The 23425-nt window shown below is 39.4% G+C and overlaps 1 protein-coding gene across 3 annotated transcripts in view; it reads left to right on the top strand.

Annotated features, from left to right (window-relative positions):
- Positions 1–23425, top strand: part of MAST4 (microtubule associated serine/threonine kinase family member 4) — a 229359-nt gene that overhangs the window by 93950 nt on the left and 111984 nt on the right. Inside the window, exon 2 of one of the 3 annotated variants that reach the window (XM_056847861.1) lies at positions 3142–3222. The exons of 1 other annotated variant lie outside the window; for it this stretch is intronic. In XM_056847861.1, the coding sequence (XP_056703839.1) occupies positions 3142–3222 (81 nt within the window). Of the gene's footprint in view, positions 1–3141; positions 3223–21490; positions 21585–23425 lie in introns of those variants that run through there. One more of the 3 variants, XM_056847862.1, reaches the window with a different exon arrangement.

Raw genomic sequence — 23425 nt, 5'->3', positions numbered from 1 at the left:
AAGCCAGGAGATTGCAGCACATTTTAGATTAAACAATGCTTTGTATTTAAAGTTGCTGAATCTGAATGCATGAATCTAAGCTTCCTAAAAGCATACAACGAATGCTTCAGTAGGCCATGGTGTTTTTTCCCCCTCCCCTTCTCTGTTACTGTTTGTTTATCCCAGTGCTGCCTTTTTGAAAGGCCTCTTTCTCTGCTGAATAATAGAGCTCTGCAAGAGATTAGAGCATAAGAGGAATGCTGTTTGTGAAAATTCATTGCATATGATCCATGTTTTACTGAATAGCAGAATACTAGTGAACTGTATTGCATTCTGAAATTTCTGCTTGATATTCTAGTCTTTGCACCAAATATGTTTGGCTAGGCGCGAGCTTTGTTTACTTAGTACTCTTTTAGAGCTGATGGACTTATTTGAATGCGTCTTGTTTTGCATTTTGAAGGCAGCTACATAAAAACATGCATATTTGATTTATAGTGACCATGTTGGCCATAACCTCAGATTCAAAAACTGACAGCACAATTGGTTCTGAATTAATCAGCCAAAAACAAATATGCTTCTATCCCATACGTACTTGCTGCATGAATGTATGTGTATATGTTTGTGCATGTATGCACATATACATATGCATGCAGTCAGCATTCTTATAAATATTTTATTTTAATAGGGATTTCAGATACCAGGTCTGATACTTTGCTGTAGAGAACAGGTTAAATATAAGATTAGGTTGTTTTGCTATGAACCATTTTGCTAAGCCTATAGCATAGTATGGAATTATGTATGTTTTGTACATTATGCCATTTTCAGTAAATGGTAGCTGTTAGAAAATATTGATCCTGTTATCAAAAATGGCATTTTAATAGTTTTCAGATCTCTCATTAACTACAGTACAGAAACACTATTAATACATTCAGGTCTTTCCTTTAGAATTTAATGTAATGTAGATATATAATTTGTAGATAACTTATTATAAAAAGATGCATATTGACTTTTGGCTTTTAATTTGGATATAGTTATGACAAGTTTAGACTCTAATGTTGGTGTAGATGTGGAATTTAGAGACTGAGTAGAACTTTACCTTGTATGTCATATTATGAAACTCAGCCAGCACAATCCTAAGGGGGGAGGTAGTTAAGATGCAGCCAGGGACGGTGCAGCCACACCACCTTCTGAGTGGTTTGCTGCACCATGGCCAGCAAGCTGATCAGGCAAATTCCCCAACACCCGTGAAACTGTTGTATGCAGTTCCGCGGTTTGTGCCACCATTTTTGCTGGTGTAAGTTCACGTCGGCAAAAGGGGTCCCGGAGTGAAAGGGCCCAGGGACCCAACTAATGTCAGCCCTGCCCTGGGAACGCCCCTTTTGGCACTGGCTCAAGCTCCTGTGCTGGAAGTGCGCTGCCACCATGCCTGTGCTGGTGGCATAGCTCCACCTTTCCCTGGCGCTGGCATAAGTGCCCATTTAGATGGTGTGAGTGCCATTTACGCCAGGGCCATGCTGCCTCCTAAACCCATTCACCCTACCCCTTAGGATTGCACTGTCAGTTGTGTAAAGTAATCAGTTATGACATCTATTAGTTGCCACACTTTTTGTCTCCCATCATTACATTGTACAGCTGTTATGCTTGAATATTAACTTATATTGAACAATGATGTTTAATTACAAAGTCTGCAAGATAAGAAGTGTCCATTATTTTTCTTTACCTCTTCTGTCAACAATACGATAACCCTAACAAATTTGGTAATTTTTAATTTCCCTTGTAAAAATCAGCTGTCAAACTTTTGTTAGTTATTTTTTTGCTCCTCAGCCCACCTTTCTGTTTTCCTAATATTAATACTGAAATAGGTGCATCAGCAGAATTTTCCTGAAGAATGAAGTTCTTCAAACTTTGACTGTTTTTCCTTGGAGATTTTTTTTGACCAAATAAGGATGTATTCCAATTTTTTCAATATTTTATTTCTGAAGCAGAGCTATTCCTGAAGGAGGCCAGGTTCTTCTACGCTATTGCAGAAGGATGGGTTGCCTCTACTACTTCTTTCTCATTCTTTCTTTAGCTAGTTGCAGCTCATCTGTGCCTAGCTATCTTTTTAACCTTTGTTCAGAATAAGTTAAATTTGGGATTTTAATATTAGTGGTTAGTTTACTGCCATTCCCCTTAGTCCTTTGAGCTACCTAGGAGAGGCAGGATAAAATATTTTAAAATAAATAAATACCGTTCATGCTGTGGTCATGGGCGTGTATATAAAGAATCATGGGAAATCTTCAGTATAAGCAATTGGCATTCGATTAGAAGTGATTCGATGAAATTATGCCTCTATAAATCTAAAGTTTGTTTCAGTAAGACTGAATCATGAACAATGGCACAAAATTGTCCCTGGCACCATTTATAGTCATGAACATGATAAAAGTTTTACAAATATATGGGTCATCATATGTACCTATTTCAGTATTGCAGCTCTGGGGTTTGTCTGTGACTTGACAGTGTTTTTTCACAAATGGCACTTCTCAAATAGAACTGCATTTGGCTTCTGTCCAAAACACTAATCAGACTAATATTTTAATTTTTCCATTATTATTTTTTAGATTTTTCTTTTTTGTAATTTTAGAACATTCACAACTTTTTGGAAATATGTGTAAGTGGCACTTTTAAGGATTTTTTTTAATTCAGAGTTTTCTGTACACTAGAAAGCAAAATTTAGGGCATTTAGTTCACTTGAAATTGCTGACTTACTTTCAGTGTCAACTTATGTCTGCATAAGTTCAATCAGGTGCAAGCTTATGGAGCCGTCTTAATTTTTTTATCAGTGCTTGAAATATACCTGGGTTTCTTTAAAAACACCATTTGTTTGTATGAAGTAGCATTGTTCTGTGTTTTTAACTGTGAAGTTACTGTTAGGTATGGATGGGGGGGGGCAGTTAGGGAAAGCGTTTTTTCACAGAAGTGCCAAGCATGGAGGCTGCTACGGATTTCTCCCTTTTAGTCACGATCAGTTTAAATAATTTTAACAATTTTGGTTCTGTGTGAAAGTAGGAAATTGGTCGCCTTGTTGTCTATCTTTAAGGCCCAGCCCCCCAAAGTCAGTCATACTATTATATTTTTTACTGAGCTTCTGCTTACTAGAGATGGCGTTATTTTAACTTTCAGTCTCACCCCAAGAAGCCTGAGCCCAACCCCAACAAGCCCTTGCAGCCCATGCAGTCCTCTGTTCGCTTTTCATTTTTGGAGGTAAGCAAGTCAACTTCCGTTATTGCAGTTCTTTCTTCCACCTTTGGAAGAAAAAAGAAATAGTGTATAATTGAAACCTTTCTGCATGCATGCCCAGCTAAGCAAGTATGAGTGCTTCTAAAATAAAATTCCTTCCAAAGTAAAGCTTTTGTTTTGTATGCGTGGCAAGGTTCTACTTGAAAACTAAAAAAATAACAGAGATGGTCTTTGTGGATTAGGAAAATACCTGGTTTATTATTGATCTCCTAAAAGTGCATAACACCTTGCAATTAATGTCACTAACAGCTTTGTGTTCTCACTGGTTTTCAATATACCACTGAATGTATCCCAATGATTTGTGCCCTACTTGAAACCCTTTAGTTTGTTCTTTTCTCTCCTTCAGAAGTTATTCGACCCCTTGCCCAGGAGCTTGCTGGTCTTTTGGTGGGTTATGATTAGGTTTGCCAGTTCAGTATTTCAGTAATGGATTATTTACAACTCTTGGCTTTGCTTTTGTGGATTTCAGTATTTTGAAATTATGGTTTATTGGTTTCTGGTATGCTGAAGCAAGCGACAAGTTTTCAACATAAGCTGTACTTGTTAACGATCGTTTCAGCCCAGTTCTTGAGAATTACTCTTAAAATAAGGAAGAAAAGAGGTATTTCACACATGCGTTGTGATATAGGCATATCACTTGTTGCCTCATTGTTCATCTTGCAGCATAATGACAGGAACGGTCTCTGCTGCAATATATGTTATGTTTGAGGTAAGGAAGTATTTATAAAACATGCCATACGCCTAAAAGACTTTTAAAGGCCCAACTCCATTCTGCCTCATCAGGCTGCACTGATTTAACCAATCCTTCATCCCTTTTAGCCTCAGCTTTGTTAGTCTCCAATGCCAGAAGATATGAAAGTCCTGTTCATGGTATATGATCTGTGGTGAAGGTTTTCTATAGATAGATAGATGAATTCATTAAACTTTTATACCACTCTGTAGTAAAAGTTTTCATAGTGGTGTTACATACATGTAAGTGCTTATTTGATGTGTTGGTCATCAGATGAAGAGCAGCATACATGAACGCCCCAGGGACTGTTTGCTTAACATGACAAATCTTGAATCATGTCAGTTTGATGAAGTAAGTTAGCGATGGGGGTAGCATGCTAGCTTTCTTTCTCTCTTACATGCTATCTGTTGATATATACTTACAAAGACAATTTCTGCAAATTATTTCCAGAGTACAAAAATAAGCTCCAACCAGGAAAGCCATTTTAGAAACCCTCTCTAAGATACAATATACCGACAGATCTTAGTGGGGAAAAGTGGTATGGTGTCCTAAACCACCTACCTATCAACAAGGTAGGTTGGTACTATTACTCCAGGTACGGCTTTATGTAGTGCCACAGTAGGTATAGCTCTAATATAGACTGAGATGGGTCATGGTATGACTGGGGCAGGGACTACCACCTTGAAGTCATTTCACATGAATAGAATAGAATTACTTCTGCATGAACATACACTCTGTTGCTTGGGAGTGAATACTGGCATTACAATTAACGTGTAGCATCATGATATATACCTGTGCATTTGTTTATGGCTGGGCTGCCAGTCCCTAGGAAAGTACATCACCATAGAATAATATATCAAATAATTATTCCCCCCAGAAATAGATGCTGTTAACAGTGGACATTTCCGCACTATTGGTAAAAATGTTTTTGAGACATTTAATGAAACATCATCTATCTGTTTGTCTGCACCACTTTCCCCCCATTTTGTCTCCAAAACGTTTTTGAGTGAACAATACAATGTTGTACTGAAAAACGCTTATACAGCGATGAAAAATTTAAATCAAGTTCTAGGACGTCTTGTTCCATGGTGTGTACAAGTTCTACGAAAACCTTCATAAATGCAGTTAACAGATACACATTTTAAGCAAAACGACTTTTTTCAGAGAAAGATTTAATAACTGTATTATTTGTTTATTATTTATTTAAAAGTGTTTATGCCTCCTCTCCAGGAACCTATCTGAGGAAGATGACAAAATAATAAAAACAAAACATTAAAAGATATTAAAATGCAGCATTAAAACTCAGCCCATCATAAACATATAGGCCATACAAACAGATCACTGACAGCTTAAAATAAGTTTCCGGACTAAAATAGTATTAACAGATCAAATAGTATTAACTCCCTAATTAAAAAGTCTTAATTAAAAGCCTTGTTGAACAGAAACATTTTGGCCTGGCACCTAAAAGACAGCAACATAGGTGCCAAGTAACCTTCAAGAAGAAGGGTATTTCATTAGCAATGTGCCACTGCTGAGAAAGCCCTGGCTCTGCTTGCCACATGCCTTATCACTGAAGGTGCAGGCTCTGAGAGCAGGGCTTGTGAGGTGGATCTTAACTGGTGGGTTGTACGATATGGGAGGAGGGAGTCTCCCGAGTAGCCTTGGCCCCAAGACATGGATGTAGGGCCTTAAAGAACCAGCGCTTTGAATTGAGCCTGGATACAAATGGGCAGCCAGTGTAGATCGTTCAGTGCTGGGGTGATATGATCCCTTTATCATGCCCCAAACAATAGTCTGGCTACTGCATTTTGGACAATCTGAAATGTACAGACCATTTTCAAAGGCTGTCCCATAGAAATGCATTACAGTAATCTAACTTGGATGTAATCAAGATCATGGATCACAGTTTTTGAGAAACAGCTGTAGCTGAAATATCAATCAGGTAAGGGCGTGTTGAACTAATAATTTGGTAAATTCCTTGCGGAAAATATATCTCAACACGCAGCCACTGTAAGCAATCTCTTTTTGTATTTCAATACATCCAATTTTACAAAGTTACAAATTATACCGTTAGTGAAATAAAGCACACAGTAATATTTCTACATCCAAACCTTCTGTTGTAAATAAGGAATATTTCCACTGTGTAATTCCAGAACACTTTCACTATTAACTTTCAAACACCAAGGAATTGGAACAAACTATTTTTCCAGTTGGCTGCCGCAGTCCGCCGCGCCGCTTCAAGGATGCACTCACTGCTCCGGTCAGCTGACCACAGTTAACCAATCATGCAACGTCCTCCGGAGCTTCAGCGTTGCTATTAACTCTTGCTTGTACAGGAACTGCTGAATAAAGATGTATACTGCTCACAGAAGATTTGTTCCATCAAACACAGGTCACTAGGCGCAATTGCACCATAACGTGACAAGTTCCCGGTTTTTTTTTAATCTTGTTTCGCGGGTATAAATTTTTGCTTCTTCAGACTTAATTTATCTTGCATCTGACCGCAATTTCACAGTTCTTAGCAAAAGACTTGTAGCTGAAGCTGATAAGTCATTACATGCCACAGAAGAGATCTGGGCCTCCTGCGGTAGGCCAGGATCCAGCAGGCTTCAAACCTGTTCTTTCAGGGGGATTGCAGTTACTCTCCAGGACAGGCTGAATTCTCAGTCCTTGAGCAACTTTGTCATTGGTCAACAGCACCTCAGTCTTGTACAGATTGAGCTTCAGTTTATGGCTCTCATCCATCCTATTACCATCTCCAGGTACCCATTCAGAATCTCCGCAGACCCATCTGACTTCACTGTTAAGAAGCAATAGAGTGAGGTATCATCCACAGGCTGGTGGCACCTTACTCCAAATCCCCTGATGATCATATAAAACTATATGTAAGATATCTAATATAAAACATTATATGAAATGAATTTAAAAATACAGCGCACAGAACTTCAGTTTAGTATAGCAGGTTGTGTGTGTGTAAAGTGCCGTCAAGTCGCAGCCGACTTATGGCTACCCCTTATGGGGTTTTCATGGCAAGAGACTAACAGAGGTGGTTTGCCAATGCCTTCCTCTGCACAGCAACCCTGGTATTCCTTGGTGGTCTCCCATCCAAATCCTAACCAGGGCTGACCCTGCTTAGCTTCTGAGATCTGACCAGATCAGGCTAGCCTGGGCCATCCAGGTCAGAGCAAATGTGCATCTGTGTGTGTAAAGTGCTGTCAAGTCGCAGCCGACTTATGGCGACCCCTTTTTTGGGGTTTTCATGGCAAGAGATTAACAGAGGTGGTTTGCCAGTGCCTTCCTCTGCACAGCAACCCCGGTATTCCTTGGTGGTCTCCCATCCAAATACTAACCAGGGCTGACCCTGCTTAGCTTCTGAGATCTGACGAGATCAGGCTAGCCTGGGCCATCCAGGTCAGGTTTACAAAATGAGTCAAGTTGCTCTGGCACAAAGCATATTTGGAAGAAAGCGGATTGGGGGCAGTCAATACCAATAGGTACAATTCATACCAACTTGGTATGGCCAGAGGGTACTGCTACCTGTGCAAGACAGAAGCAAGAACAATGGCTGAGCCCTAGAATTTGAATTTATGGCAGAGATTAAGAGTTGATTTTCGTATGCTTTTACATTGGCAAAGAGCCAAATGGAAGGACACTGTCACCAAAGCTTAGTCTCTCCCCTCCCCAAATGCTGCATGGAAATACACTTTGAGGGTCTTCTGTACTCAATGGAACTTTTAATGAGAGCACAAAAAGCTGCAGCAAGGAGGAGGATGGAAAGGCCATGGAGCACATTTGCCCTTCACATGGCCACATTACATGAATCCCAGCCATAACTTTAATCATTTATGACTCTCTAGTCAATGATTTGTAGCTGAATGAGTGGAGAATTTCCATGGAAAAATTAGTATGCTTACCTAACTTCTCCAAATGGTGAGAAATTCCAAGGAATAGCACTTATCCAAGTTGGTTCTCTTGGGAGAGAGAATACTTAACATTTATGGTGTCTTTATAGTGTTTGGTTTATTTACAAATGTACAGTTAGGGCATATGGATGTCACTGAGGCACTCATATAGGACAATAGATCTGCAGCCTGTATCACACATACATAGAGACAGACAGATAGATAGATCCTGTGCCACAGTGTCCTTCAGCCAGCCCTCAATAGTGGCTGTCGGCTTCTCTCTCTCTGAGGACATTCACAGAGTGCAAATTAAACAGTAATCCTCAGCCCAGTACAATATTATGTTTGAGATAAGAAATCTGTTGGTATGTTTGAGGGTAAATCTTTTTTTAATCTAATCTACTCTACTCCCCTTAAATTTGTTCAAAGACCAACAATAATGCAAAACAAATAAACAGAATGGTCTGTTTTAATAGTTATGTACAGAATATTACAGACGTGTGTGCTATTAATAAAGTATAAATACAATTATTGGATAAATAATGAAATACAGTGGGTATAACGGAAGGAAGTTGTTCAAGTAACAACGAGAGAGCACAGGAATTAGTAGAAGAGCTGCAAAAAAAGTAAATTATCCAGAGGAGGGAATAAAAATAAAGCGGAATCTTGAACAGCCCTTCATCTGGGCTCGTTAGTATGTTTCCGGCAGAGAGAGTGGCGGTGGCCTTAATTTGAAGCAAAATCTTGTCAAACAAGTGCAAGATAATCTGTTAGTCCTACTGATCCCACAAAGCATATGTTAAAACGCTGTCTACCCAAATATTGTATTCCTACGTCAGCCTTCTGACAGAACGGATTCTTGTCTCAGTTTGGCTCAGGAGCAAGATCTTTCAGGACTTGATCCATAGAAGCCGCAGGATTTTCAGTTTGATGCAGGATATCTTCAGTCCCTCACTGTGGGCAAAAGCATTCGGTTTAAAGTGTCTGCCAGTCCAGAAACGGGGAAACTGTCCTGAGAGGAACCTAGATGTGGGAGTCGGAGTGAGAAGATGCTCTGTTTGCCTGTGTTCTCAGGCACTCTTCAGAGCTAAACCCCCTTAGCTTTAACGTTGTCCTCTTGCCTTTGGAGCTTATGAACCATACGGCCACCATCCTCTCCTGGCACTTAAAGAGGGCTAGATCCCAGTGAGGCTTACAAAGTAACCAGGGTGCTGTAATTGTTTTGTGATGTACAGATGTGCATGAAATCACTCTGAAAGACTGCACAAACTATGTAAATTACTTAGTTTTCCCTGCATTTTATTTCAGTTGAATTTTATACGCCTGCAGCTTGGCAGTGTGAGGCAGGGTAAGAAGTATATTGTTCTGATTTGTTCCATTTGTAAACTTAATTGATATTTGTACTTCCCCTCTATTGGATAGTAAATAAAAGAGGGGAACTAGCTGTTCAAAAGCAAATATCTTTTTGCAGCGATTCGTTCATTTAACAAAATATGCATGCCATTCTGATGTGTTCTGAAATGCGATCTAATTTTCTATTGTTCTGTGAATTCAAGGGGTTGAAACAAAATTAATTGACTAGTGCTCTAGTTAGTTCTTATTAATAGTTGCCAACTGTGCAGGAAATATAAATTTATTTTGTCCTGATCTAGACTAGCAACTGTTCTAATTAGAAGTGAGCGCCCATTGCCAGCAAAGGTTGCTATAAATTCCCTTTGTCAGGCTGATTCAGTATGGCCTGAAAACATCTCCCTGTCTTTCTCTGTACCCACTTGTGTTCTGTGTTTCCTCATTTGTTAGCTTGTTTGTCTGCATTGGTTCTTAGTGAACGAAAATGAAGAACAAAACATCACAGGCTCATTCCGTCTGGCTGGCTGATCTTTTGTGCAGTGCTTTCCTATAAACTGGTGCTGGTTTCGCCCCTATTCCCCATGTTGCAGTTGCACCCATACATAGGCTCTTCTCATGAAGTCCCATCTCTCAGACCAGTGCTTTTGCTCCCATTGGCACAAGTGATTCCACTGGTTCCTAAAAGAGTAAGGACTGGAAACTCCTGTTTCAAACAGATGGTTGTGAGTGGTGGAAATGACTTGAGGGGAAAGAGGAGCGCAGTAAATGTAAAGAATAAATGTAATCCCATGCGGTGCTAATTGCTTCCCAGTCATCCTCCACCATTAACACTGCTTGGAAATTTACCTGATTGTCGCAGCAGTTTCATTGAGCTGGATTGTCAGTGGTGAAGTGAGGACTGTCTGTATGAGAGTGGGGGCAAAATAGTAGTACAATGTGCAAGTGAAGGTTAGCTGCACATTGTAAAAAGGCTTGTGTAAAAAATGACTTGGAGATGGTTTATGAAGGTTATTTGGTAAGTATGGCGATGACACAGAATGCATGTATCAAGATTAAAAATTAACCACATTCTTCTATTGCTTTGGCTGCAACTCAGCGATAGGCCTTTCTTCTCTTCCCTTTGTAGGTGGCTGACTGCTAATAGTAAATTCTGTCATATATGGGACATAAATGTGACATAGTACAAACTTGGCTGAAATTGTGGATGTTTTCTCTCCCACTTTTTCTAGGATTGTCTTTAATGGTCTTCAGGTTTTGAAGCTTCAAGGATGTAATTGAAGAGATTTCATTTCCCTCTGATCTAAAGATTCAGTATTTTAAGAACTTTTGATCTATGGCTTAATGGCATCACAGAGGACTGTCAATAATGTATAAGAATGAAGTATAAGAATGAAGTTATTGAAGATGATTTATAAGGAAAATGAACAAAAATGCTATATTTAGCCAGTTACTAACCTGTATGCAAACTCTGGGCACGATTGTTGGCACCTTAATTGGGAATGATACACATTGTGGCAGAAAAGAACTCTGATTACTTCATTCTGGATACCAACAGACAAAAGCAGGGTTCTATTTCAAGTCTATATTCTGATCTAGTCCAGATGTTGGTCAGTGCCTTAGCATTAAATATAATTCTACTAAAGGCAAGCATAATGTTGACCCCCAAACAGTAAAGTCCACCAACTGTGTGTTATGGTCTGCGTGTCTGTGACTTATGGTGACCCCATTGGGTTTTTCAAGGCAGGAGACATTTGGAGGTGGTTTGCCATTGCCTGCCTCCACGTCATGACCCTGGTAACCTTTGGAGGTTGCCCATTCAAATTCTAATCATGGCTGACCTTGCTTAGTTTCTCAGATCTGACGAGATCATGCTAGCCTGGGGATATTCCCCTTTACCTTAAAGCCCTTCATGTTGCATTTATGTATAGACAACAAAACATATGGTTTAGGACAGTTCCACTCTAGCTGGTGACCCTCCTCCCATCCCTCCCCTTTTCTTTCCTCTGTTTTCCCCTCCCCCTTCTTTTCCCTTTCCCCTTCCCGCCTTTTTTCATCTCCTCCCTGATTGTTCTCCCCATTATTATTATTGGTATTAGTTTTATGGGGTGCTGTCTTGTATTTATATCTGGTCAGGATTTTAATTGTTAACCTATATAGATTATCCATTTTAACTGTACATTTTTAATATTGTTAGCCACCCTGAGCCGGACTCCAGTCAGGAAAGGGCGGGATAAAAATCAAATAAATAAATAAACATGGGCTTTTTGAACTCCCCTATATGGTCAGATAAGACTGTTGGTTTGCATTTGTGACCCACCAAATCAAACTTGTGTACGTTTAGGATTAAATGTGCATAAAAGGTCTCTTTTGCTGTAGCTTGGAATTTGTGAAGCCTGTCTCTGATTTTCAGCTTTTGGTTTGATATCTGACAAATCATTAACATGTGTTTTTTCTGTTGAATACTATTTTATGAATAATATTTAGATAATAGCAGCTATGAAGATATAAAAGCTGATCCTTGCAATCTTAAATAAAGCTGTCACTAGGAAATAATTAAATGTAACATGTCTTTGTGTGCCTGTTTTCACTTTGTAAGCCTTGTTTTATCATGCTTTTGTATATTTGTGAGTAAATGAATGTTTATTTAAAAGTTTTATCTTTCTGCAGCAGCTGTACTGTTCCTTTTCAAGGGGCCATGAGTAAATGAGGACTGAAAGGGAAATGTTGGTTGTATAACTATCAACTTCATATTTTTTTTTGTTTCTAGTATGTTTTATTTTGAAAGCTTTGGGTGGCAAGGATATAGCTTTACTGTTTTACAGCTTATAGGGAATGAACATCACTTCTAGTAGGTCAGAGCTTAAGTGTGCTATCAAATGTACAGGGCATCCTGAGTTACTTCAGGCTAAGCCTATTAATTTCTGTAGACTTAAATTGGAGTAACTCTGCATAGGACTGAACCATTAGAATGGTTAACTATGAAAATGGGTTGGCTTCATAACAGGCCTGAAATGTTGCTGCAGACAATATAAGTTTCAGCCATTGCTGTCTGTCCCTAATTCCCTTCCACACGATTCTGTGTCTAGTTACTCAAAATTCTGTATTCTCTACTAAAGAAAACACAGTGGTAACACACACTGATTGAATTTCCAGTTAATGCAGTAGATTTGCTTATTGAGAGCTGCTTAATATAGTAAGTCGGTAACTTTTGAACAGGTTTTATTCTGAAATTTTGCTGGTAAGTCAGGTGTTTGGAACTCAGAATGCATTTCCCCATAAAAGATGCATGTAAGAAATGGGATTACATTCCCAAGGTAGCCCACAGAAGCCTTATTTAACCCACAATGCTGATGAAATACTGTTTGTTTGCAGGGAGAAATAGAGGAGAACAATACTGTTGTAATACTGTGTAGTAAATAAACAAGATACACAATAAAATAATTGTAGAATATTAGTACAGGATGTGGCCCCAAGTGAGGTGATATCTTGTGGTGCCAGCATGGTTTAGTGGTTAAGAGCAGTGGACTCTAATCTGGAGAACCGGGTTTGATTCCCTGCTCCTCCACATGAGCGGCGGATTGTTATCTGGTGAACCGGGTTGGTTTCCCCACTCCTCCACATGAAGGCAGCTGGATGACCCTGGGCTAGTCACAGTTTTCTTAGAGCTCTGTCAGCCTCACCTACCTCACAAGGTGTCTGTTGTGGGGAGAGGAAGGGAAGGAGATTGTAAGACAGTTTGATTCTCCTTAAAAGGTAGAGAAAATCGGCATATAAAAACACCTCTATTTGTTGTTGTTGGGCAGGGCAACCTTGGCATAGGACCAGGTGTCTGGGCCCTTTTGTCAATGGTCTTAATGTCTAATCTGCCCCTGGCCACCCATTACCACTGCAGTGCACTAAAGGTCAAGGGAGAAAAGACGTTTTCACTGAACACTTGGGCAAGGTGAGGAGTAGGAGGGTCACTTTGCACTGCAAGGTTTGCAAAAATAAAATAAAAGAATCAGGTCTTTGTGGTCTCTTGATATTAGTCATCTGAAGTTAATTTATAGATATCTTTTTATCTCTGTGAGGTGTATCAGAAACGTTTTTGAAATGTCTGCAGATTTAGTAAGAGATTTTTTTTGCCTTTTCCTCTCATAAGGTGGTTATTCCCTGCATTTCATCCATGAGAGAATCATCTATGAAACAGCCTACTGGATTTTGGTCCTGCTTCATAGATTGCCTTTTAGATTATATCTTGAAACCAAGTTCCAAGTTTCTCTTTGAGAGGGCCCAGGCGGCGATGCTCTCTCAGGGGCAGGAGCTACTGTTTCTTCTACTTCCCAATAAACTAATAATCTGTTGGACTATGAAATTTTCAGGTTGGCATTTCTTTCTCCTTTTCCCCCCAGGATTCCCATAAATTGAAAATTATTCATGCACCTCCAGTTTTCAAGATTTCCAATTCTAAGTTTTAACTGTTTCTCCGAGAATTGCAAAACACACCTCTCTTTTTGTAACACTATCTCTAAGTATACTGTTGTGTTGGCAGTGGAGATAGCTTCCTTAAGTGTGCTTTTAATTTTCTCTATCTCTGGCTTCATAGGTTCAATTAGAAATTCAGTTTAGAAATTAGGTTATTGTTTTGCTTTATGAAATCATCTGCTCATAATTTGAGGTCAGTTTTTGTAAATTGGTTTTTCCTACCCAGAATCCCCATTGGCCATATTACCGCCTGTTACTGGCCTCCTCCCATTCCATCAGGCATGTCTCTTTTTGCTGTGGGAGGGAAGTATCTTTTAAGGTATTCTTCTTCTCCTCCGAAAGTACTGTTGAGGTTTCCCTTGTCCTCTTCTACCATTTTCAGATTTTTGGGAAGTATTTTAGGCACGTTTTCAAGCCTTTAAAATCAGCTGAGGGTGAGAGCATATTGTCTTTCTGGTGGTTTATTTGAAGTCCAACTTATATATTCTGCAGGATATTAATATATCCATGGATATTTGAATAAGGGTTTGGGCTCCATATGGTGTATGACCACAAAGCCATGTTCTTCTTTTCTAACCGCTAGGGGGAGTGACAGCATTGTGATTAGGGCAAAACCTTTTTTAAAAAATCCTTACTATAATATTTCCTCTCATGAATTTGGTTGGTCATATTTAATTTTCCGTCGTAAATTCAATTGCACTGCACTAGAAACATGAAATATAATTTCAATGCTTTCACAGAAACATATCCAGATATAAAAGCATATAATTTTAATTTTTCATTTTAAAGATAACCAGATGGGAAAAGATACAGCAATTATAGTTAACCACACTAACACAAAGGTGCTGTTAATTTAAAAAAAATGTTTCTAAATGTGTAATAATAGTCTACACATTAGACATTGGGGTCAAATAGTCTCCAATTGTCTAGCTATAATTTGAAAAGTAGATTTATTTGACAGTCACCTTGTGAAAATATTAAATTTATATTAAGAATTGTTTGTGGCTCAGGGGCACAGTTACACATATATGGATTTATTACATTTTGGTGCTTCCACTTCTCCAAGGACTTGAGCTCAGGGACAGTTACACATATATGGATTTATTACATTTTGGTGCTTCCACTTCTCCAAGGACTTGAGCTCAGGGACAGTTACACATATATGGATTTATTATATTTTTGTGCTTCCACTTCTCCAAGGACTTGAAAGTGGTACGTCTCTCTCCCCTCACCCCCATTTTATTTTCAGAACATGAGATCAATTAAATTGAGCGAAAGTGACTAATCTGGTGAGTTTCATGGTTGAGGAAAGTTTTAATCCTGTTCCTCCACTAAGTTCTAAATGCTTATTCATAAAAATTAAGGTAACTGAAAAATTCAATTAATTCATACCAAAGTTTGAAACCCAGTGCAAATTTTATTAGTCGTTTTGATCTAGTTATCACAATGGAGGTTGACAGGCTTCTGGGATCTGTGAAGGTTACCATTTGTATTCACTAATAAGTCACTAATTCAGGACACCTTTTCTTGGTCACAAAAACGTGGTCATCTGCCAACTACTTCAAAATAATTGCTAGAGAAGAATGATCTCTAATTTGCCATTCCTAGACAAGAGAGAATGGTGGCAGAACAGCAACTGGTTCTTCCTGGTGGACTCATCTGCTCTAGACTCCTTTCAGTCTGGCTTCAGGCCAAGCAATGGGGGGAAGATGGCATTGGTGGCTTTAGCCAGTTATCTCCATCTGATTGTACACAAGGGTTGTGCTTCTTTGTTGCTTTTACTGGATTTATGTGCAGCTTTTAATTCTGTGGACTGAGGTATCGTGTTGAGGCATTTGGAGGCAGAAGTGCTTTGGATATGCTTTGGATTGGTTAAAATAGTTCCTAATGGGCAGGTTGCTGTGGGAGACCTGTTATCATCAGTGCAGGACTTGTCTTGTGGGGTTACACAAGGCTAAGCCTTTATCCCCTGTGCTATTCAGTCTCTCTGTAAAGCCCTTGGGAGAAATCATTCATGATTTTGGAGAATATGCTGGTGCCACTTAGCTTTATAATTATTTATTCTTATTTATTTATGTTATTTATAGTCCACCTTTCTCACACGGAGTCAAGGTGGATTACACAGAGTATGTCTGCAGAATGGGAGTAATATGCATGTTCTGTCTAGCTCTCGAAAATAGTCGAGCCCTGGCTTTCTGCACCAGCTGGAGTTTCCGAATTGATTTTGAGGAGAGACAAATGTACAGTACATTGCAGTAGTCTAGATTCAGTGTTACTGTGGCATGGGTCCAGGGAGCCAGATCAGGTAAGGGCTATGTTAGGTTGAATTGGTAGAAAGCATTTTTTGCACCTGCATTAACTTACTTCTCCAGTGATAAAGTTGGATCCAGTATAACCCAAGGCTTTTAACTGAGTCATCAAAGTTCAGCTGAACTCTATCAAAAATGGGGAGAACAATGTACTTCAAGACCTCCCAACCAGCATTACCTCTGTCTTTTCAAGGTTTAGTTTCAAGTTGTTTACTTTAGCCTAGTAACCATAGCAGCCAGGCAGTTATTCAGAGCCACTACCACGAGATTTGGATAAGGATGTATAGAGCTGGGTATGGTAAGTAGATTGATGACAACCAACCCCCAAACTCCAGAACACTTCAACACAGTTACTACTGAGCCCCAGGCGGAACATACGTGTCACACTCACTCTGCAGTCATTCCATTGGTTCATTTCAAGGTACTGGTTATTACCTTAGTGGCCTTGGACAAGCATACCTGCAGAAATGACGCTCCTTCTATACTTCGCCATGATAGTTTCACTCATCTCGGCGTCACTCTACAAATGGATAAGATTGGCAGTTGCCTGGTCATGTGTTCTCAGTCGTGGCCTCCATCTTGTAAAATGGTTGCCTGAGGTGTGGTCATGAAGGCTTCCACCCTGCTATTATTCTGCAGAAGGGCATTCTTATGAAAAGATTAGAACAGTAGAAGAATGGAATGGTCCAAAGAGGGTGCTTTTATTATAGAATAGGATTGTAGTCCACCACAGTGATTATTGTCCTACTTTTACTATTTTGTCTTCTACCTTTGCAATTCCTCTTGTTCATGTCCTAGTACTGTAATCCTAGTTCTATTGCATTGTTTTTGGATGTCTTAGGCTGTATGAGTATGTTGTTTTTAGTCTGTAATCTGCCTTGAGTCTCAGTGAGAAAGGTGGGGGATATAAATAAAATAAATTGTAAAAACTGAACTGATATGCAAATCATATTCTCTGGTATGTCATATATGAAGAAAAATTTGCTTACTTTGGCTCTTCAGAGCGCACAGTTTGATAGAAGTTGTTGTAAGACATGACATGTTATGAGTGGACCAAATCCCCATAGCAACATGCCCCACTTCTTTATTGTATTTATATACTTTTGTAGTAGTATGGTCATCTGGAACAGTGTCTGTGAAATTAAAGCCATTCTGGGAAAAGAAAAATGGCAATATAATCCATTAGCTTTGGTGCTTCATATACTGCAGTTCCCAGGCAATTTTTGTGGCCAGGTGTTTGTTGTGCCACCCTGACCCATGATATTGTTGCTAACTATGCTGCTTGTGCTTGGCCTCTCAAAGTCCTACCATCACTGCTATGTTATGCAGTTCAGGGCTGTAACGCACATTTAAAAATAATGCTTGCTTGACAAACTCCAACCTGTTTATATCTCATAAAATGCTGAGTTCTGTTAGTATCCCTAATAACACCTGTAGAGTGTGAAGGTAAGTAGAGAGGGTAAGGCTGGCCAAATCAAATTACTGCTCTTCTATCTCCCCTTTGTCCTTGAGCAGAGATTGATGGGCTTAATCATGAACACTAAATATGGATATCCACAAACTGTTTCCGTATTATGTTCCAAATAGGGAGTTCCATAATTTTAGATCAGGGCAAACACTTCACTGCAAGCCTACTGGTTGCCTTTGAGCCCTCTGAAGGTGCATTCCACTGCTATCTGGATTGTGGGCTTTCTTACTATCATCAGCTCTATGGAACAGTATCCCAGATGAACTAAGGATGACCTCATCTTTCCTGGTTTCCCCCCTCCTATAAATACTTCAAATCTAAACCTTTAAGGGGGTTTTGGGACCACTTGATGACTTTATACTCTGTTAGGTTTGGGGGGAGTGATAAATTATAATGGATGTTATTTTAGGTTTCACTGACTGTTTTAATTTCTTGATGGGAGGATTCTTGTGGTTTTAAATGGCCTTATTTTTATTTACCTTGGGTTCTAGTTGCCTGGGAGAGAGGTGGATATATAAATATTTTAAATCAAATAAACAGCTTGCAGGTAAGGTTGTTGTATCTTGCTTTTAATTCTGGTTTCTCATAATTCTTATTGTAAAGTTATGAAAAAGTCTCATAATTCTTATTGTAAAGTTATGAAAAAGTCTCATAATTCTTATTGTAAAGTTATGAAAAAGTCAATTGGTGTAGAATAACTAATTCTGAATAAATTTAATGGAAGTCCACTAGACAGTGGGTGTTTCTTTCCATCTGCTGATATCTGTTATCTGTGATTAAGGAATTAAAAAATATTAATGAACTAGCATTCGGTCATGGATTATTCAGAAGGAAATTATTCAGGGCTGGTTCCAGTTTTGGGATGGCCCAGACGGACCGTACCTGGGGTCCCCTGCCCACTATTAGGTCATCCGTCCTGTCCATCCCCCTGTCTGTGCATCTTTCCTCTGCCCCTTGTGAGCTTTCCCAACACTTGCTCTCAACCACCTGTGTACCCTTTCCCTGATGGTGTTGAGCAGTGCATGGGAGTGCCCCCACCATGGCTGTAAGGAGTGCTACTTCTGTGACTATCTGTATACCCTTCCCTGGAGGTGTGGGGCAGGCTGTGCAGCCGGGAGCATGGGTGACACAGTTTTAACAGGCAGGCAGGGATGTTTGTGCAGGCATCAGGGGAAGTGTGTGGTTGGCGGGCTGGTGGCAGAGGACCCTGTGGGCTCTGGCAGCTGCCCAGCTCAAGATACGATGACACTGGCACTATTGTAGACTTATATTGTGTTAATACAATATTGTTGTGTTTGCTATTACAGTTAAAAGTATCATTTCGCTTCCAAGCATTTTGGGGAGGTGGATTTATGCTGTATTCTGTTTTATTGCTGTTGGTTGACATATTCTTCCCCTCTTCTTTTCTTCGCTAGTTATCATAAACAGCAGATGAGAAGCCTTTACCTTCATTATTGCCCCTTCAGATTGCTAGTGGAGACGTGTCTGCATGAGTTCTTATCAATGAAAAACACTGACACAGAGCTAGCATTTCATGGAGATGGCTAGGCAAGAACCGATTCCTCTGGCAGCTAGCTTTCAAAGTGCAGGAAATGTTTTGAAGAGCTCCAGGATGTGAATATTTAATTGCACTCTAAACTGGTACAGTCCAGACATAGGTTAACTAGCTGAAAACAGTTCGGTGAGAACTAAGGCTGTTCCTACAAAAAGAAAAAAGCAAGGTAGTACAGAAATTGATTTAGAAATAAGCAGGAGAACCACCTACCTGTACAAGAAAGATCTGGAAGAGTAAAAGAGACTTTTTTTATAGAAATAAAGTTCTATGTTGTATATTTCTCTTTGATTCACTGTGGCCAGGGGCTCAGTAGAAAGTATTAGTGTGAATGTACATTTGATATAGTATCCAGTTCTTTTCAGACTTCGATATAAATGACCTGCCTTGACTTTAAAAAGGTGACTCTTTCTTTCTTTCTTTCTTTCTTTCTTTCTTTCTTTCTTTCTTTCTTTCTTTCTTTCTTTCTTTCTTTCTTTCTTTCTTTCTTTCTTTCTTTCTTTCTTTCTTTCTTTCTTTCTTTCTTGAAAAACAGAAGAGCTAGTGGCACATGCAAGCTCAATATTAGTGTCAGTGAGGTGTGGAGGGGCAAGAATGAGAACCTGGAAAACAATGATAGAGCACAAATTGAAATAGGTGGAAGGATAGTCATGAAAATTAAGGGATACTTGTGGAGTGATGATAAGATCCGAACTTCTGGGCTGACAGAAAAAAAGGCGGGATTGATAAAGCAGAGAGGAAAGGGTTTTTCCTTTCCTCTTTTATACTCCCAACGGCCCTGTAAGGTAGGTTAAACTGGAGGGAGGGAGGGGGGGGAGAGAGAGAGACAGACAGACAGACAGACTTCATCCCGTGAGATTTATAGCATAGTGAGGATTTAAAACTCAGTCTGCCAGACCCTAATCTGACACAGTAACCCACTATATTGCACTGACTCAGTGGATAAAATTATGTTTGCCTCGGGACTAATGAGTGGGTGAAGTATCAAGGTGCTTGGAAGTGGAAGAAAGTATGGGGTGTGTAGCTGTATTCATTGAATAGTTTCTTCTGCCCCACCCTGATTATTTAAAAATGCTCTAGTGGGTGGGGAGTTCTAGTTGCGAGAAGGCTACTGTCACACTTTCCCAAGCATGATCTGAGCACCCCATCCACATTACTAGTGTCTAGGTCTTGCTCATTACAAATCAGGTCTCAGCATGTGAGCAGGATCAGTTCTGACTAAAAATTAGATATTTAAACTGATTTGAACATAGATTTTGCTAGTGTCACTTTCCTGTAGGATAATATGTAAATCCCCTCAATTTTTATTTTAAGCATGAGCAGAATGTGCTAGAAGTCCCCTTTGTAGGTTTACAGTAATATTAACAGTCTCGTTAAAAATAGCTCTTTTGGGGGTCAGGTACAAAGTGTAATGATAGAATTAACCATAATTGGATACATTGGTATTACTTTAGTGTTTGCACTGTTTTATTTATTAAATAGCTGCTGGGTGGGACCACAGTATCTGCAGGATGGGCAAGGGAGTTTAACTCACTAACTCCTTTCCCCCCAAGCTGTTTTCACAGCCTTCTTCCCCAGGCTTGACATTTGCCCATGGAAAAACACACAGGCAGCATAAAGATGCTTAAGGAGGAATTATTCATAAACAAATATTCATAAATTGTTGGCACTGCCCTCCAGTTTGGGCAAGATGACGTGTCCAGCTTTTCCACGAAACCTCTTACTGAGATCCTTGTATCCGTGATTATTAGACGGCTGTGAAAAATATTTAATTGTAATGGAGAGATGGAGGTTTTGTTTTGGAGGGGTATTACTTCTGTGGTAAAAGAGACCCCTGACTTCGTTTTCACCCCCTCAGTAATTAGAAAGATGAGATCAAAGGTGACAGGTTTAAGTCCTGGAAAAGTCTCTCAAAGATGAGCTCATTTCTAAAATTGCTTGGGGGTATAATCTTTAAGTGATCTTAAGTGTTGGTTCCTATTATAGAACAGTGATGAAAAATGAATGTTTGTTTAATGGTATTTCTTCAGCTGAAGTGCATGGTCTAGCTATGAGAGCCAAGATAACTATAAAAGGAAACAAAAATTGTGGCTCCCCCTTCTGTTTCATCTAAATGGTATCTCCCAAACAGATGACAAAGTACCTTAGTGGCTGAATCACACGTACAAGGACGGGGTTTTCAGTAGAACGGGAGGCTAAAACTATTGTAATTATTATTTACTGCTTGGCAACATACAGACCGGGGACTTTAGAGTAAAGTGGAAAGTAGTTTTTTGGAATCTTTGGAAAAAGAAAGTTGCTAACTGTTAAGGAAGTGTAAAAGACCCAGCTGCTTTGCTATGTTTGGAAGTGGTTCTTAAGAAAAGTTCATGTTTACATTTTCAGGAGGAGGGAAAGGATAATCAAACAGGATCACTTTCCTTTTTTAGTTCTTTTCTTTTTGGGAGAAAGAGAGGACGATGGATATGTCTGATCCAAACTTTTGGAGTGTTCTCTCAAACTTTACACTGCCTCATTTAAGGAGTGGAAACAGGCTTCGTCGAACACAAAGGTAAAAAACTGAGAAGGAAGCTTTTTTGTCTCCTTGGCTGTCATCTTTATGTTATACATTTCTAAAAATTTGAACAACAGTTGACCAACTACAGTAGTTGAGTGGCTTGAAATACTGGTAAATAATTCTTCTGTACTTCCTGCTTCATTGTTTTGAAGTTTCATGCTATTTTCACTGCTCTGTTGGTTTTCCTTTCTTCGGGGGTTTAGAGCTACCTTAAATACAGGTAGGGGAAGAGAGAATGAAACAATAAGAGTGAGATCTGGTTGTATAAAATTTCAATTAAAAATTCTGATATTTAGCCAAATAAATATTTTATAAAGAGCCCTCAAGATTTGTGTAATTTTTATTTTCAGAAGTTGCCTAAATAAATATTAAAAATAAAAACCTAAAATCTAGTTAGCTGCTAAATGTTTTGTTTTTCCTAGCAAAGTACTTGATTCTACCAGGCAGTTAAAATTGATAGAGAAAATATGACTGCTAAAAAGTTGTGATTTAGAGGCAGCATTGTGTAGTAGGTACAGTGTTGGACCAGGATCTGGGAGACCCAAGTTTGAATCTCCTGTCTGCTATGGAAGCCTGCTGGATGAACTTGGGCCAGTCACATACTCTCAGCATAACCTACCTCACAGTGATGTTGTGAAGATAAAATGGAGAAGGGGAGTACATTGTAAGCTACGTTGGGTCCCCATTGGGGAGAAAAGTGGGGTATAAATGAAGTCAAAAAACCCTACGACTTAATACAGTCATGCTAAGAGTGAACTGACAGAATTCAAATTGAATGCTGTTTTTATTTTTTTCTAAATTACTTCAAAAGTACACTAATTTGTGAATGTTTTGCTATAATTTGCATATGAAATGTGAAGATTTTATTCTTGGGCTATATCCATTTTAGTTAAAAAAACAGTGGCAAGTCAACACAGTACAAGAACCTGTAGATTCAGATGAGCATAACTGGTGTGTATTTGTCAAGATGCAGCTGATAGAAGAGGAATGTGTTTGAAGAAGCACAGTTCAGTTTAGGAAACAAATGCTAGCAACTCATGCTATGCCTCACATATACTTTAATGCGTAGTCTAATGTAGGTAAAACTTGGGTTGGATCCTCTGGAAGATTTCCACTGATTGGTGGGGGATTTTTTTTGCCAGTTCCCTCTTTCTACTGCAGACCTACAATTCTTCCTCACTGCTTAGGTGTTCCCTGTCCCCCAGGAGCAACATTTCAGGGAAGGGTTTTTTTTTTTTTTTGGCCTATAGTGAGGAAGCCCCACTTGACCAATGGAAATTCCTTCACATCAGTGGATATTTTCTGATGAATCCAAGCAAGTCACTCTCTCTCAGCCTCACCTATCTCACAGGGTGTCTGTTGTGGGGAGGGAGAGGGAAAGGTGATTGTAAGCCGGTTTGAGTCTCCCTTAAGTGGTAGAGAAAGTCAGCATATAAAAACCAACTCTTCTTCTTCATGTATGACAAGGCCAGAAGTTGTACGTCAGGATAGAAAAAGGGATATCTTGTTTTGCCATGTTTGTATGGGTAAAGGAGGTTTGCACCAACAGTTAGTATGTCAGTCTGCTCATCCTCACATACCGGTGCATTACAAGACAACTTGAGCAGCAGATGTAATCTTCCTTTCCTAGAAGGAGAAGTTTCTTTGCCAGTAACAAACTAAAGGCGTACAAGTTATGAGGTGAGCTATGGATCATGGCTTGTTAGTAATTCACATTTTCACTAGCTAAAGATTTAGCAGGTTCCTCACCTTCCCCTTCTTACTCTGTCCTGTGAAACAGGTGTTTTTGGGAGTGGGGGTGGGGAGGGGAGTTTTCCATAGTTTGTTTGAACAGC

The sequence above is a fragment of the Euleptes europaea genome, chromosome 4 (assembly GCF_029931775.1).
Source record: "Euleptes europaea isolate rEulEur1 chromosome 4, rEulEur1.hap1, whole genome shotgun sequence".
NCBI classification, from domain to species: domain Eukaryota; kingdom Metazoa; phylum Chordata; class Lepidosauria; order Squamata; family Sphaerodactylidae; genus Euleptes; species Euleptes europaea.
Note: the sequence above shows the minus strand (reverse complement) of the source record. Positions and strands in the feature narration are given on the sequence as shown.